This window comes from Sus scrofa, chromosome 12 (assembly GCF_054392235.1).
Source record: "Sus scrofa isolate SSC_HxYL_T2T_F1_AM1 chromosome 12, Sscrofa_HxYL_maternal_Yorkshire_Landrace_v2.0, whole genome shotgun sequence".
Classification (NCBI taxonomy): Eukaryota; Metazoa; Chordata; class Mammalia; order Artiodactyla; family Suidae; genus Sus; species Sus scrofa.
The window spans coordinates 21,605,636-21,622,043 of record NC_139394.1 but is presented as its reverse complement, the minus strand read 5'-3'; the positions used below and the strand labels follow the sequence as shown (position 1 = coordinate 21,622,043).

Here is a 16,408-nt window from a genome sequence, read left to right as displayed (position 1 = left end):
AGGCTCTGTGTATCTAGAAGTCCGAGCTGTAAGAGAGGAAAGGTTCCTCCAGGAGACAAAGTTCTGATGGGACCAAAGGCTATGGCTGTCTCCTGGTCATTCTAGGATTCCAGGGTCAGGGGGACAGCAGGGCCAAGAGTGAATCTATCTAGCATGCAGGTGGTTCACTAGGGGCATTCTTACTATTCCTACTTCTGGCTTTAACTGCAAGTGGGCAAGTCTAACCTCTAGAATCTGAGGAGGACATAGTAACCAAGGGCTCAGAACACTTCGGGGATAAAGCTCTAGTTTAATCCACTAGCCAAGTCACCTAGACCCGCACAGGTACTGCCCACCAGCACTCCCCTTGTAAGTTTCTCTAGAAAATGTGACCAACCTGTGGGAATGAGCCCAATGAGAGAAATGCATGGACCTGAGCAGTGCCAGGGGTAGGCTATGTCATCAAGGTCCCCATCCCCCAGCTCGTGTGCGGATGGACTGGGGGCAGCTCACACGCTTCCCCACACTGGTCTCCAGGGAACTGCTCCCAGCAGAAAGGAGCCACCACACCTGGAGGTTTCTGCCCTCTCTCTTCCCTCTCCCCACCGAGGGCAGCCCACAGCTAGGGACAATGGATGGCCAACCACCGTGTCTCCAGGAGGGACAGATCCATGGCCCATTCACACCCCTCCTCTGTGGAGTCAGATGAGGACAGGGTTCACCTGGAACCTTGTGTTGGCTCAGCTTCCTTGACGACCTGATCCTGCTTCCTCCAATGTCTTACCAATTTCCCCCGAGAGCCCCTCCTTCTAAAGCACTGAGGCAAGCATGCCTGTTCCAGGCTCTGCTTTTATTCCATCCAGCATAAGATGCCCAGCCTGGAGGTGTGCCCCCTTCAACACGGCCTCCTTTAGAATGAGAGTTACTGGCATGGTGAGCCAAGCTACTTGTGGGGGTGGGACCTAGCCCTCAGATGCAATGATATGAGAACAAAAAAATAGCCTGAAGACTACTCATCTAAAAACAATCATGCAAAAATTGTTAGAATAAATAGCAAAATGTCCAAAGGTTTAGAGGTTCAATGGACAGCAAAATTCACAAGTTGACTTTAACAACAGAACGACTTTTCATATTGGATGAAATAGGTTTTGAAGGGCATTGATACTGAGATTTAGAGCCCTGGTGTCTTAGAAAAGGTGTGCTCAGACGTAGAGCTAAACCCAGGAATTTGAAAGCAAGCTGTTGATGTGGAAGATAAGCCTAAGAAAGGCTTTGGGCAACCTGGGAAGTTATTCCATGAATGGACAGAAACCAGTATAGAATAATGTTTTTAAGGCCACACCTGCGACATACAGAATTTCCCAGGCTAGTGGTTGAATTGGTGCTGGAGCTGTTTGCCTACACATCAGAAACTGCAACATGAGATCTGAGCCATATCTGCCACCTACGCCACACCTTGAGGCAAGTCTGGATCCTTAACCCCCTGAGCAAACCCAGGGATCAAACCCACATCCTCATGGTTACTATGTCTGGTTCTTAACCCACTGAGCCACAGTGAGAACTCCAGTATAGACTAATTTAAAGATCAAATTACTCCTGACGTTGCCATTGTGGTTCAGCAGTTTAGTAATAACGTGACTAATATCTGTGAAGATGTAAGTTCCATCCCTGGTCTCTTGCAGTGGGTTAAGGATCCATCATTGCCCCAAGCTGCAGTGTAGGTTGCAGATGTGGCTTGGATCCGGTGTTGCTGTGGCTGTGACATAGGCCAGCATCTGCAGCTCTAATTCATCCCTAGCCAGGGACATTCCATATGCCACAAATGGGGGCCCTAAAAAGAAAAAGATCAAATTAGTCCTGTAGGCAGCTGGGCTACAAGCCCAATAGGGGCTCTGGGAACCAGTAGGATGGGCCCCCACTCAAAGGGAGAGAAGCCAGGACATTTATCCCAAACTCCTATCCCTTGGGCAGCACTGCTCTGAGCCTTAACTCTCCTCTGGGAACCTGCCCAGAGCTTGCTCCTTCACCCAGAGAAAGTCCTCAGGTAGAGGGTTTCAGGTGCTTCGCTGTAAGAAACCCTCCCCCACCCCCACCCCCGTATTAGAATGAGGAGGGCTTAAGGGGTAGAGGTGCAAATCCTGAAATCACTGGCTACAGACTGCTCTTGCTGCAGAGAACTACAGAACATTTGGCTGGTAAGAATGACAATTCAAGAAGAAAAAATAAGGAGACACGATGCTAATGGGTGTGTTTGCCTGGGAAATAATATTTATTAAGATTTAGGAAAATACCGTATGAGAAAATTTGTCAGGAAATAAATATACATGTGGGATGTGCTGGTTGACAGATTTCAGAGAAACAGGACACTTTGTGTTCTTTGGGGAGAGAGTTCGGAACATGACGGGGAAGGCAATGTATTTGGAGGCCAAAGTGAGAAGAATCGGTTGCACTAGAGGTTTGACGACGGGCCTCTCATGATTCAGCTCCCACTGGGGCTACATCAGGAAGGTTGGTGGACGGAGCAGGACAGGGCGCTCAGCAGCAAGAACCACTAGAGCAGATTGGGCGGCAGCAGGTGGGGCGGCAGCAGCTAGAGATGCAGCAGGGGGGCCGGCAGCAACTAGAAATGCAACAGCTGGGTCGGCAGCAGGTGGGCTGGCAGCACACAGACTGGCAGCAAGGGGGCCTGCAACAGCTGGAGAGGTAGCACCTGGGTTGGACACAAGTGGTCCTGCAGCAGGTGGTCTGGCAGCACTGGGGCCTGCAGCAGCTGGAAATGTAGCAGCTAGGGCGGCAGCATCTGGAAATGCAGCAGATGGGGCGGCAGCAGGTGGACACACAGTAGCTGGGGCGGCAGCAGGTGGTCCTGCAGCAGCTGGGCTGGCAGCACCGGGGCCTGCAGCAGATGGGGCGGCAGCAGGTGCGGTGGCAGCAAGTGGGCTGGCAGCACACAGACTGGCAGCACCGGGGGCGGCAGCAGGTAGTCCTGCAGCAGGTGGTCTGGCAGCAACTGGGGTGGCAGCAGGTCTCCTGACAGAGACCTCGGCCACAGCTCAGGTCCGAGCAGACGGAGCCACAACACGAGCTGACCATGGTGTCAGAGAGTTCTGGGAGGGTTTCCAGTGGAGTGTATTTCTTGAATCTTAATGCCTTCCTGTTCCAGGTCCTCTTTTATACCCTGCTGAGCGATTTCTTCCCTTGTTATTGTTTACTCTGATTAGTAAGCAGTTGTTAAATTAGGCAATTATGTTTGCCAAATTGAGTGGAAAACAGTTTCCTATTCCTGATGGATTAGCATCTATCCACTTGACTCTTCCTGCCTCGTATCTGGTTGTCTTGCTTTGTACCTGTCATCTTGGTTCCGATACTATTTTCACCTTCTAAGCTGAATGCATTGACTCTCATGCCATGTGCTCTTTCCTCCTGAATCATCTCCTTGTTCCTTCCTTGCAGGTATTTTCTCTGTTTACCAATATTGCAATTCCTTCCATGGAGCATTTGTCTGGTGGACTTTAGCATGGAGCCGTCCACATGTCACTCTTCCCCACCAGTGGGTCTTAACATGCCCACAACTTTTGTACCATTCCTTTTGGGAAAAAGGCACAGGTCCAATCCAGATATAAGGAAATTGCAGAAGATGGAATCTTAGCATGGGGAATCAAGGTAAACTCTATCTGTGTTTAGCCCTAAGGAAAAATGACCAATGGGCACAGAGAGAAGAAACCCCAGGACACTGAGATTCGATCTTCCTCCCATTTCCTAGACTTGAAAATGTTGGCAGATGTCTTGTTTTTAAAGAACAAATACATGTTTGCAATGGACAGAGCCCTTCAGGAATCATCCCTGGAATGGATACCATTGCCCATGTTATTTTAAAAAAATATATATTTATGTGAAAAATAGAATATGCAGTGCAACCTTAATTATGTAAAAAAGCATATAGAAAAAATATGGATATAATTACCAGAAATATGCATAGTAGGAGAGAAGGGAGTGGGATAGAAGGAGCATTTGGGGACTGGGTACAAAACTATTGCATTTGGAATGGATGGGCAATGGGGTCCTGCTATACAGCACAGGGAACTAACTTTGTGTGATTGGGTCACTTTGCTCTACAACAGAAATTGAGGAAACGTTGTAAATCAACTACACTTTAATAAAAAAAGAAATATGCAGAGTAATTATCTCTGTTTGAGAGTCTATTAACTCAATTTTCATCGGAACACTTTTATCTTCTACTTTTTCTTTGGCAATTTGTTTTTCTTTTGTAAACAGAAAAAATTTTAAAGAAAACTGTGCTGTGCCATTACATTAGAGATCTGTACTGTTACCCTCTTGGGGTTGGACCACTGGGGCTTCCAGGCCAGCATAATACTCAGACAGCAGCCTCAGTTCAGCTGTACTGGTTCTTAGGATGCTGACATCCTGTTGGGAAACAGCCAATGCCCTGATCTCCCCAAGTTCCTCCCACCCCCAACGCTGCATCCTTGCGATCCAGAAATAGGTAAAACCAAGCATCTACCGAGGGATCCTCCTCTAGGGCTAAGCCTGATATCTATTTTGATTCGTTGGTGATTTTGCACTACTGATTTTTAAATATTTTGAATCTCGTTCTTGCCCTGGAATGCCAATTCACTAACCCAAGGGTGCACAATGATACCTTCCATGTGAGAGCATTCAACCAATAAATAGGAAGCTTTGTAGGCAGGAAATCAAAGCTCTGCCAGAGGAAAGAGTTTTGCTATGAACTAGCCCTTCCTCCTTCTGCTTCAGTGTACAATGCGCATCTACACCATCCGTTAACCCAGGGTCGGAATGCCTGCTCAGCTTCAAAGATCACGCTAGCAACGTAACTTCTGCTTTTTTATCATAAATTTTTTTTAATGTTTATTAGCGTATAGTTGCTTTACAGTGTTGTGTCCATTTCTGCTGTACAGCAGAGTGACCCAGTCCTACATATATGTACACATTCTTTTTCTCATCACATCTTCTATCATGTTCTATCTCAAGAGACTGGATATAGACCCCTGTGCTACAGAGCAGGATCCCCTTGCTTATTCATTCTAACCGGAATAATTTGCATATAACTTTGTAAAGTACTAGCATTCTTCTCCAACGCTGCAGAGGATCACGGGGATTTGCTGTTCACTTTGCATGCTCTTACCTGAACTGTGTATCTTTAGTGAATTTTACGTAAAATGTCAGGGTGTCATTTTGATGTATGAGCCTGTGTCTCAAAATGTATACGCCTGTGCCTTTGACTTCTAACAGGTGGAAGCATTTTCAGAGCTTCTGTCTCCCCGGTCGTAATCCTCTGTTTGACTGTAATAAAAATTCTCTTTTTTTCTTCTTAACGTCATTGTGAATTGAATTTTCCTTGGCATTTACACTCCGGAGATTGCCCTCTTGGGCATGTATACCAGCGAAGTGAAGAGTTTTTTTTCACACAGTCACCTGTTCAGGAATGTTTATAGCAATTTCTTTCAAAAGAGCCCCAGAATGAAAATGACCTAGATGTCCTTCATTGGGTGAGGCGGTAAACAAATGGTGGTGTACTTACCCTTTGGATACCGCTCAGCAGTAGAGGAGAAGGAGCTATTAATATACCCAACAACCTGGATGAATCGATAGAAAACTATGTCTAGTGAAAAAATGGCAATCCCCAAAAGTTATGTACTGTACATTTGCATTGATAATGAAGTTCTCAAAATGACAAAACTGTAGAAACAAAGAACAGATCAACGGTTGTTAAAGCTTAAAGAGGCGGTTGGGGGAAGGAGGGAAAGGAATGTGGGTAGCGATACAAAAAAAAATCCTAGGCAATCTTCGTGGGGCTGGAAATGTTCTGTGTCTTGGTTGATGCCACGGGCGTAAGGAGTCACAGAATTATAATAAAAGTTAGCAAAACCACAGAGGTAATTTTTTAATACTATATTAGAAATAGAGGAACAAAATCACAGATCTACTGAGTTTGCTTTAGCAGATTTCTTAGTCAGGACTTGAAACAGATGTGTGTGTTCTCACATGTGTTAACAGAACAGAAATGCTACAATGAGAATCTTCACGAGAGCAATGATTGTCTTAACATAAACATCTAATAATAAAATACTGAGTTTAAGGGTGTGATTTTATTTATGACAATAAGGCTATATTGCTCTATAGATATCTGAAAATGATGCTTAATTTTTGATTTTTTTTTTTTTTTTTTTACTTTTTTCAACTGAACTTCCATTAGAACTAATATCCTCAGCTCTTGGGCCCATTGATCTGCTTTTGTTACGAAACAGAAATTCCGTCAAAGACAAAGGAAGTTGCCATTAAAGAACAGAGATGAAACCAATCAGATAGATGATTGCTTTTGTGCCAGACTCCATTTAGGTGAGACGGTAATTCCAAAACTTAAGTGTCTTGGTTAAGGGGCCAAGGTAAACACTGCAACTTGGACTGAGTGGAGCTGGAGTGGAGAACATGACAAGTTTCTTGGCCCATTGCAGACAAACTTTGACAATTATAAGTATAAACACATTATGATGGCAATCAAGCCCTTCAAAATTAGAGGTTGGCCAGTATGTCTCACCTTAACTTCCTGCCATCCTACCCACAAGCTGCCTGACTCACTAATCGTTCTCAGTAGATTTTTACAGCTTCTGTGCTTCCCCTTGAAATGCCTGGCCTTGCTGCTTGTTGCAGCCCTGTTTACATCCTATGATCCCTCCTAAGGATGCTTTGCCATGAAGGATAGGCTATCCCCATTTTATTTATTTATTTATTTATTTATTTATTTTTGTCTTTTTGCTATTTCTTTGAGCCACTCCTGCGGCATATGGAGGTTCCCAGGCTAGGGGTCGAATCAGAGCTGGAGTCAATGGCCTATGCCAGAGCCACAGCAACGTGGGGTCCAAGCCTCGTCTGCAACCTACACCACAGCTCATGGCAACGCCGGATCGTTAACCCACTGAGCAAGGGCAGGGACTGAACCCGCAACCTCATGGTTCCTAGTCGGATTCGTTAACCACTGCGCCACGACGGGAACTCCGGCTATCCCCATTTTAGAGTGTCTGTAATTGTTGCTTGGTCCCTTTCTCGGGATAATTGCATATTCTGTTGACTCATTTCTTTTGCTCTTATTCAAGTAACTTCTTTTCAGGTGGAGGTGGCAATCAGACAGGACACATGTAGCAGTATAGCTATAGGAGACATTTATCTAAGCATCTTTCTTTTTTTTTTTATGGCCATGCCTGTGGGATCAAACCTGTGCCACAACAGTGACCCGAGCCACTGCAGTGACAATGCCAGATCTTCTAACCCACTGTGTCGCAGAACTCCTGCAGGAGACATTTCATTTGTTTACCTGAACATGACCAGGCCTGCCTGAGGTACAAGAGAGGTAGCCAGGAAAATCTCACGGGTGTAGGTTCATTGCACAGCTTTCAAGCCCAACCTAACTCCTTTCTTTGAGGATCTCATTTTGGCGCCCCTTCCGACCCTTCCCCACCTGGTCCCCAGACCTTCCGCGGAGGAGAGCTACTTGTCCACATGTGCTCCACCTCTGACTGCTAGCCTCCTCGTTTGCTGATGACTTTTTTAACATGATGACATCATTAACATGCAGGAGGCTGGGGAAAAGCAATCGAGGCTTAGTCTCTGCTGTGTTGGGTCAATGGCAACTGATTTCTTAGCTCATGTCACTCTTGTCATCACAGGATAAACACTTTCCCATCTCTACCTCCTCTTTATCTTATGGAATTGTGACCTACACATTTCCTCTAAATTTACTGACTTTTGAATTTTATTTATAAAAATTTTTCTTTCTATAGTACATTCTCCCAGACAGAAATTTCACCCTTCTGATCAACATTACCCAACATATTCTACCTACCATGGATGGTCCTCCTATCCTATAAGACTGGATTGTGAGCTCCTAGTAGAATCAACTGTGCCTCACGTGTGTTGGAATGATCCCCAGAGCCCAGTGGTGCAATGAACATGCCAGCTGATGGATCAAGAAAGCTATTGTTTATTAGGTAAGGCGGGTTACATTATTTTGAAAAATATATAAAGACATTCTTTTCTATAATATGGGCATTAGGTAATATTTGAAAAATCAGTTTTCTTTCCTGGCCACAGAAACCACACTTTTTCCACCTTGAGAGAAAGCATGCTGGAAAATGAACTGAAAATAAACTCTCAGAAATAACTAAAGAAGGAGTCACGAATTTATTTTATCATGATAATATCATTGAGAAACAGTTAACATGTAATTGTGAAGGTCAAGGCAAGGGTAACAGTCGGCGAACTGGGGGTTTAGTCCAACTGCATTGTGCACATGAGGCTAAATATAGGGAAGGGATCTGGGGGAGGCAGGAATGGTATTGAATGCAGATGGGGGTGCTTGAACCTAGGGCTTGGTAGATCACAGAATGATAAAGCTGGTTGTCATTTATAACATGGAAAAGTTAAAATGAAAGACACTTTCACACGGATGTGATGGTGGCTGGCTCATGGTTGATAGTCAAGTATGAGTTCAGCAAGAGAATCCACCACAGCGGGGGCGGAAGCAAGTTGTACGGCAGCAGGTGGTCTGGCAGCGGACTGGACGGCAGCAGCTGGACACAGGACAGCTGGGGCGGCAGGTGGTCTGCCAGCAGCTGGGGCGGCAGGTGGTCTGGCAACAGACTGGACGGCAGCAGCTGGACACAGGACAGCTGGGGCGGCAGGTGGTCTGGCAGCAGACTGGGCGGCAGCAGGTGGTCCTGCAGCAGGTGGTCTGGCAGCAGACTGGGCGGCAGCAGGTCTCCTGGCAGAGACCTCGGCCACAGCCCTGGTCAGAGCAGATGGAGCCACAACAGGAGCTGACCATGGTGTCTGAGGGTGGAGGATCTAGGTGGGTTTCCAGAAGAGTGAGCTTCTTAAGTCTGGGAGTCTCCTTGCCACATGTCCCCTTTTATACCCAGCTGAGGGAGTGCAGTCACCAGGTTAATGGCTATTTCCTTGTTGTCTGTCTTAATAGACAGGCAATTATCAAATTAGTTATTTTTGGGGTAGAATGCATTTTTTCCTTTCTCTGTGTTATGGTTTCTCCAATCCAGTCTCTCCTCCTGTCTCATCTCATCTTCTTTCTTATGTGCATCATCACATTTCAAAGACTCTTCATCAGATTGCTTGTCATGTGACACAACATTGGATGATCAACACTCTATGTGTCAGTCAGCCTTAAAGCTTCGTGACTCACACCAGACCTCAAGTGAGACAGGGGAAACATTAGATCTTGTTTTTTAAAGACTTTTTTGAGGAAAATGAACTTTGAACATACTATGAGAACACTTGGAAGAATTTTTCTTAAAACATTTGAAATGGAAAGGCTTTTCCAAGACAGAAAGCTTAAAAGTGACAAAGAAAAAGACTGAAAAATTTTACAGCAGAGAAATTTATTTATTTATTTATTTATTTATTTTTAGGGCATATGGAAGTTCCCAGGCTAGGGGTCAAATTGGAGCTGTAGCCACCAGCCTGCACCACAGCCACAGCAATGGGGGATCCAAGCCCTGTCTGCGACCTACACCACAGCTCATGGCAATGCCAAAACAGTAACCCAGAGAAGGCCAGGGATTGAACCCACATCCTCATGGTTACTAGTTGGGTTCTTTACCACTGAGACACAACAGGAACTCCTAAATGCCTAATTAGTTTTTTTTTAAGCTTTAAACAAAACCAGAAGGCTACTAAAGAGCAAACTGAGAGTAATTAACAAATGCCTTAGCCAATATAACAGAAAAGGACCTAATTTTCTTAATGCATGAATACATCCTATACCTAATAAGAAAAAAAGGCCGACAACAAAATAAAAAATTGAATAAGGATATTAACAGTTATTTTACTGAAAAAGAAATATAAGTGCTTTTTAAGATTTTAAAAGATATTCAGTCTCATTTATAATTTAAAAAATATTTTTAAATGATTTTATTTTTTCCATTATAGCTGGTTTACAGGGTTCTATCAATTTTCTTTTTTAAAGCATTATCTTTTTTTTTTTTTTTTGTCTTTTTTCTATTTCTTGGGCCGCTCCGGCGGCATATGGAGGTTCCCAGGCTAGGGGTTGAATCGGAGCTGTAGCCACCGGCCTATGCCAGAGCCACAGCAACGCGGGATCCGAGCCACGTCTGCAACCTACACCACAGCTCACGGCAACGCCGGATCGTTAACCCACTGAGCAAGGACAGGGACCGAACCCGCAACCTCATGGTTCCTAGTCGGATTCGTTAACCACTGCGCCACGACAGGAACTCCAGTGTTCTGTCAATTTTCTACTGCACAGTAAAGTGACCCAGTCACACATACATATATACATTCTTTTTCTCACATTATCATGCTCCATCAGAATTGACTGGATATAGTTCCCAGTGCTATACAGCAGGATCTCATTGCTTATCCATTCCAAAGGCAATAGTTTGCATCTATTAATCCCAGACTCCCAGTCCATCCCAACTCTTAATTGAACAATTTATCCATTCATCAAACAAAACACTGAACACATTTTATGTGTGAGGTCCACCCCAGGCTCTGGGGATGCAATGATAAATAATTTGAAATGAAAAATATAAAATATCTAAATTTTAAAACTCTAATAAATTGGAGAGGTTATAAGGAAACAGACATTCCCATATACAGAATGGCAGGGGTCTAAAATAGGGCAAATTATGGAGTTCCCATTGTGGCTCATCCAGTTACGAACCCGACTAGTATCCATGAGGAGGCAGGATCAATCCCTGGCTTGCTCAGTGGATTAAGGATCGAGCCTTGCCGTAAGCTGTGGTGTAGATCGCAGGTGCGGCTCAGACCCCACGTTGCTGTGGCTGTGGCGTAGGCTGGCAATTACAGCTTCAGTTCAACCCCTAGTTGGGAACCTCCATATGCCACAAGGGCGGCCCTAAAAAAAAAAATGGGGGGGGGCAAATTCTTTATAATTTAATAGTAACTATGAGACTTATAAGTGTGCATGTTCTCTGATTGAGAAATTTCACTTCTAGAAATGCATTTGACAGAAACACATACACACAAGCTCTAAGACATACACTCAAGATGTCCTTTGCAGCGTTGTTTGTCAGCGCAGAAGTCTGAGGTTGAATTGCGCTGTGGTACAGAAGAGAATGTCTTGGAGGCAGGAAACACCAAGGGAGTTCAGGAGTGATGGCGCATCATCTCATCATGAAGTAGAGCACTCTTTGAACTATTCTTGCAACTTTCCTATAACTTTAAATTATCTTAATAAAAAAGGAAGTGAAGAGTTCCCTGGCGGCACAGTAGGTTAAGGAACTGGCTTTGTCACTACTGTGGCTTGGGTCACTACTGTGGCTTGGGTTGCTTTGGTCCCCTTGCCTGGGAACTTCCACTTGCCACCGGCGTGGTCAAAAAAAAAAAAAAAAAGAAAAAAAAAAGAAAGAAAGAAAGAAAAAAGGGAAACGAAGTACACTTTTTAAGTAAAAACAGGCCATCCCTATCCCATACAGACTCCTTCATCCCTTTTAGACAAAATTTTCCAGCAAGGAGGGAAGAAGGGAAGAAAGGAAGCAAAGCTATAAGAATATCTTTGGTTGTGCTGTTTTCCAGTTATTGAAGTCTAATTTCATTTCATTTTCTTAAGAGAAAAAATCTTGTTATTCTGCTGTAGGATTTTCTTTGTAGCCTATATGTTTAGTGAATATTCTGGATATACATGAAAATTTTTAAAAAATAGTTCATCAGGCATAAGATTGCATATAAATATCAATCACATCAAAGGTCCTACTCACATTCTCTATTTCCTTATTTATTTTTCTCCTTCAAAAAACCATTTTTTGTTTTTGTTGTTTTTGTTTGTATTTTCTAGGGCCGTACCCACGGCATATGGAGGTTCCCAGACTAGGGATTGAATCGGAGCTATAATTGCTGGCCTACACCACAGCCACAGCAATGCGGGATCCGAGCCGCATCTGAGACCTACACCACAGCTCACGGCAATGCCGGATCCTTAACCGATTGAGCAAGGCCAGGGATTGAACCTGCAACCTCATGGTTCCTAGTCGGATTCGTGAACCACTGAGCCACGGCGGGAACTCCAAAAGACCATTTTTGAAATAGCGTGTTAAAGCCTGCTATGATAGTGGTTTTATCACTTTTTCTCTCTATATAACAATTTTTCCCCCTTGGTTTCAACATGGTTCAAAATGCTTATGACTACAAGAAAGCCAATGTTTATGGAGGCATAATTTAATACATCAATGAGAAGTTACATCAAAGGCAACCTCAGCGGGTTGAGGACCTGATATAGATTCACTGAGGATATGGGTTCGATCCTGGACCTCACTCAGTGGGTTAAGGATCTGGCATTGCTGCAAGCTATGGCATACATTGCAGATGTGGCTTGGATCCTGGGTTGCCATGGCTGTGGTGTAGGCCGGCAGCTACAGCTCTGGTTTGACCCTTAGCCAGGAACTTCCCTATGCCACAGGTGCAGCCATAAAAAGAAAAAAATAGACAAACAAACATGGATAAGCTAAAGCACCAATAATCAGACCACAGTATGTATAGCAAAATGCCTGGGGGCAGAATCAGCATAGCACACTTGCCACTTTTTTTTTCTTTCTTTTAAGGCCGCACCTGCGGCATATGGAACTTTCCAGCCTTGGGGTCAAATTGGAACTGTACCTACCAGTCTACACCACAGCAGGGCTGTATCCAAGTGGCATCTGAAAACTACACCTTAGCTCATGGCAATGCTGTATCCTTAACCCACTGAGTGAGGCCAGGGATCGAACCTGCATCCTCAGGTGTAGAGGGATATCTATCCACCTTTGCAGCCCAAATCAGGTAGCCTCAACAGCAGAGGCACCAGAAGTCCATAGTCACAGTTAAGTCAGGGCAAATGAAGCTGTATTAGGAGCCACAGTGTCACCAGGGCAAGAAAAGACTCTTTCTTTGAAAAGGTTACCCACAGGAAAATGGCTAAGTATCCAAAACAATCCGCTTTGCTCTGTTGAGACACACGATGGGATCATTGTTGTCACTTTTGTTCCTGCATTTTATTTTACTATTTTATTTTATTTTATTTTATTTATTTTATTTTATTTTATTTTTGGTTTATCCCATGGCATATGGAAGTTCCCAGGCTAGGGGTCGAATTGGAGCCGCAGCTGCCAGCCTACCCCACAGCCACAGCAACACGGGATTCGAGCTACGTCTACAAACTACTCTACAGCTCATGGCAACACCAGATCCCCGACCCACTGAGCAAGACCAGGGACTGAACCCACATCCTCATGGATACTAGTTGGATTTGTTTCCATTGCACCACAAAGGGAACTCCCTGTTCCTGCATTTTAATACATGATGGGCCTTTGTATATGTGTATTGGTTTATAACCTTATGAGTTTCCTATGATCTTCTATTTTGACTTCTGTATACGGCACAGCGTGATTACCATCAAAGGCTTAGTTTCCGTTCATCACCATACAGTTGCCCCCTTCACCTGTTTTGCCCTTCATCCCCTGCCTTTCTTTTAAACTCCAATTCGAAGCAAAATATTTGTATTTAGTGGTCAAACCAACTGCTTTGAAATTTTGTACCAGTAAATGTAAAGATTGTTCAAACTTACCTTGGGGTAATTTTGTTATCAGATCCGTCACCATATTAGGAGTTCAGCATAGAAACATTCTGTCTGCTGTGGACAGTTCGATCTGCTGTCACAGGAAATGATGTATCCAAATACCCACGTGGAGAAGCATCCTCCTAAGAGATAAATCTATCATTGAACTTGGTGTGACATATATGAAATCCTTGTTAAAATGTGGCGGTAAGTTAGAAAGTGTTAAAATTCAATTTGAATTTATCATTCCTTTCACCTGTCTTTACAGGTGAATCCCAATATAAGCAGCTCCGGTGGGAAAATGTAGGTGGTGACCCTGGCTCTGTCCTCTTCTCTGGATTATCTTGAACTGAAAGGTGTCGAAAGGATATACTTGGTCTTGAGAACTGATGATTCATAGTTACATGAGGCTGTGGGTGTTGACTGCCTCTCCCATTTGGGGGAAATAAGTTCCTATGGTTTAATAGTACCTAGGACAATAATCTCATTTGCAGAAGATTCATAATATTTAGGGAACTCTTCCTCCTTAGGCAATTTTCTGGGGGTCATGAAAATGTGATAAATAATAACAAGGAAAATTCTGTTCATTGGCCCCAGATTTGGGCAACAGAGTATAAAAGGCCTAGTAGAGGAGATGATTTCAGATTCTGCAAAGTGTGTCTCTGCTCAGAAATCAACCCTCCACACCTGACACCATGACCCATTCCTGCTGCTCCTCTTGCTGCCAACCAACCTGCTGCAGAACCACTTGCTGCAGGACCACCTGCTACCAGCCCATTGGCAGTGGGTCCAGCTGTTGCCAGTCTTGCTGCCCCCCAACTTGCTGCCAGACCACCTGCTGCCAACCTACTTGTGAGTCCAGCAGCTGTGGACAAACCTGCAGCGGGTCCAGCTGCTGCCAGCCCTGCTGCCAGCCCATTCGCTGTCAAACCACCTGCTGCAGGACCACTTGCTGCAAACCGACTTGTGTGACCACCTGCTGTGAGTCCAGCTGCTGCCAGCCCTGCTGCCAGCCTGTTCGCTGTCAAACCACCTGCTGCAGGACCACCTGCCTCAAACCCACCTGTGTGACCCCCTGCTGCCAGCCCACGTGCTGTGAGTCCAGCAGCTGTGGACAAACCTGCAGCGGGTCCAGCTGCGGACAGCCCTGCTGCCAGCCCTGCTGCCAGCCCGTTCGCTGTCAAACCACCTGCTGCAGGACCACTTGCTGCAAACCGACTTGTGTGACCCCCTGCTGCCAGCCCACGTGCTGTGAGTCCAGCAGCTGTGGACAAACCTGCAGCGGGTCCAGCTGCTGCCAGCCCTGCTGCCAGCCCCGCTACCAGCCGGCTTGCAGTGCCGCTGTGTACTGCCGCAGAACCTGCTACCACCCCACGTGCTTCTGCCTGCCGGGCTGCCTAGCCCAGAGCTGTGGCTCCAGCTGCTGCCAGCCTTGCTGCCGCCCTGTCTGCTGTCAGACCCCCTGCTGCCAGCCCTCCTGCTGCTGATCACCTGGCCAAAGAGCCACTGTCTCACAGCCAAACTTCTTATCCCCTGATTTGCCATCCCTCAGACAAATTCACTTCCAAATATTGCCGAAAGCCAGCATTCTATCACCCAGTTTTTGTTATTCATCTGCCTGTTTGGAAGCTCGTGAATCAGCTTGATGGCGTGTGAGGACCCCTCAGCCTCTTCTTCCTGTGTGGGGGGGTCATGCGCCAGCTTCCTGCATCCTCTATATGGAGTGTTTGTCTCGGCTTTGACTCTGAAATCATGACCTGCACCTCTTTCTACATGCAACTTAGGGAAAAAACCCTCATGTCTTTTTCTTCTATTTCTGCTGCTTCTCTTCATGATAATTTTCATAATCATGTTTCTTTTTCAATGTCCTCATGGTTCCTTTCTCCTGCTTTCTTCCTTTCATGATCGCAGTGAGTTGTCTCCCTAAAAAGAGGGAATCGTACCCACATTTCTAAATAAATTCTGTGCCATTCTTTACCCCATACTGTGTTTTGTGTTATTATGCAGTATTCCTGCTGTGAGGATTTTTACACCTGTGCATCATATGCGTTATTCATTCTGAGCTCATACCATCCCCCACAAAAAATCAATAACATAAAATAAAATTTATTTCTAGGTGTTTTATGTTTGTGTTAGTATAGGTGACAATTTTAAATTTTCATTTTTCACAGTTTCTAACATATAGAATAGTAATTCTTTTACATATAGAGCTTGTAATCAAACTCCCTTACTATTTCTAGTAGTTATTCAACAGATTTTTATTAAAGTATAGTTAATTTATAATGTTGTGTCAATTCCTGCTGTACAGCAAAGTGACACAGTCATATATACACACACACATCATTTCTCTCTCGCTCTCTTTTTTTTTTTTTTTTTTTTTTTTTTGGCTTTTAGGGCCACACCTGCAGCATAAGGAAGTTCCCAGGACAGGGGTCTAATCATAGCTGTAGCTGCCAACCTACGCCACGGCCACAGCAACACGGGATCCGAACCTCACCTGCGACCTACACTAGAGCTCATGGCAATGCTGGATCCTTAACCCAAGGGTTGAGGCCAGGGATCGAACCCTCATCCTCATGGATCTTATTCAGGTTCATTAACCACTGAGCCACAAAGGGAACTCTGTATTTTTCTCATCTTCCATCATGTTCTATCCCAAGAGATTGGATATAGTGCCCTGTGCTATACAGTGGGATCTCATTGCTTATCTATTCTATATGTAATAGTTTGGGAGTTCCCACTGTAGCTCAGCAGGTTAAGAACCCCCAATAGTGTCTGTGAAGATGTGGGTTCAATCCCTGCCTCTCT

The 16,408-nt window shown here is 44.8% G+C and overlaps 1 protein-coding gene across 5 annotated transcripts; it reads left to right on the top strand.

The window, feature by feature from the left end:
• The first annotated feature begins 14,249 nt into the window (after positions 1 to 14,249).
• On the top strand, positions 14,250 to 15,577 carry LOC100517492 (uncharacterized). Of its 5 annotated transcripts, none has more exons than XM_084983058.1 (3): positions 14,296 to 14,356; positions 14,486 to 14,667; positions 14,770 to 15,087. In XM_084983058.1, exons 1-3 carry the CDS (start codon positions 14,296 to 14,298, stop codon positions 15,085 to 15,087), a joined length of 561 nt encoding a protein of 186 aa, XP_084839184.1. The 5 variants fall into 5 exon arrangements, with proteins under 5 accessions (XP_003483036.2, XP_084839184.1, XP_084839182.1 ...); XM_084983056.1 differs by having other exon boundaries at positions 14,296 to 14,402; positions 14,484 to 14,616; positions 14,686 to 15,087; XM_084983057.1 differs by having other exon boundaries at positions 14,296 to 14,402; positions 14,484 to 14,795; positions 14,922 to 15,087.
• Positions 15,578 to 16,408: the final 831 nt, after the last annotated feature.

Bases quoted from the DNA above. Each gene is read 5' to 3' on its own strand.
- LOC100517492 (XM_003482988.3), top strand. From the start codon at position 14,296: ATGACCCATTCCTGCTGCTCCTCTTGCTGCCAACCAACCTGCTGCAGA.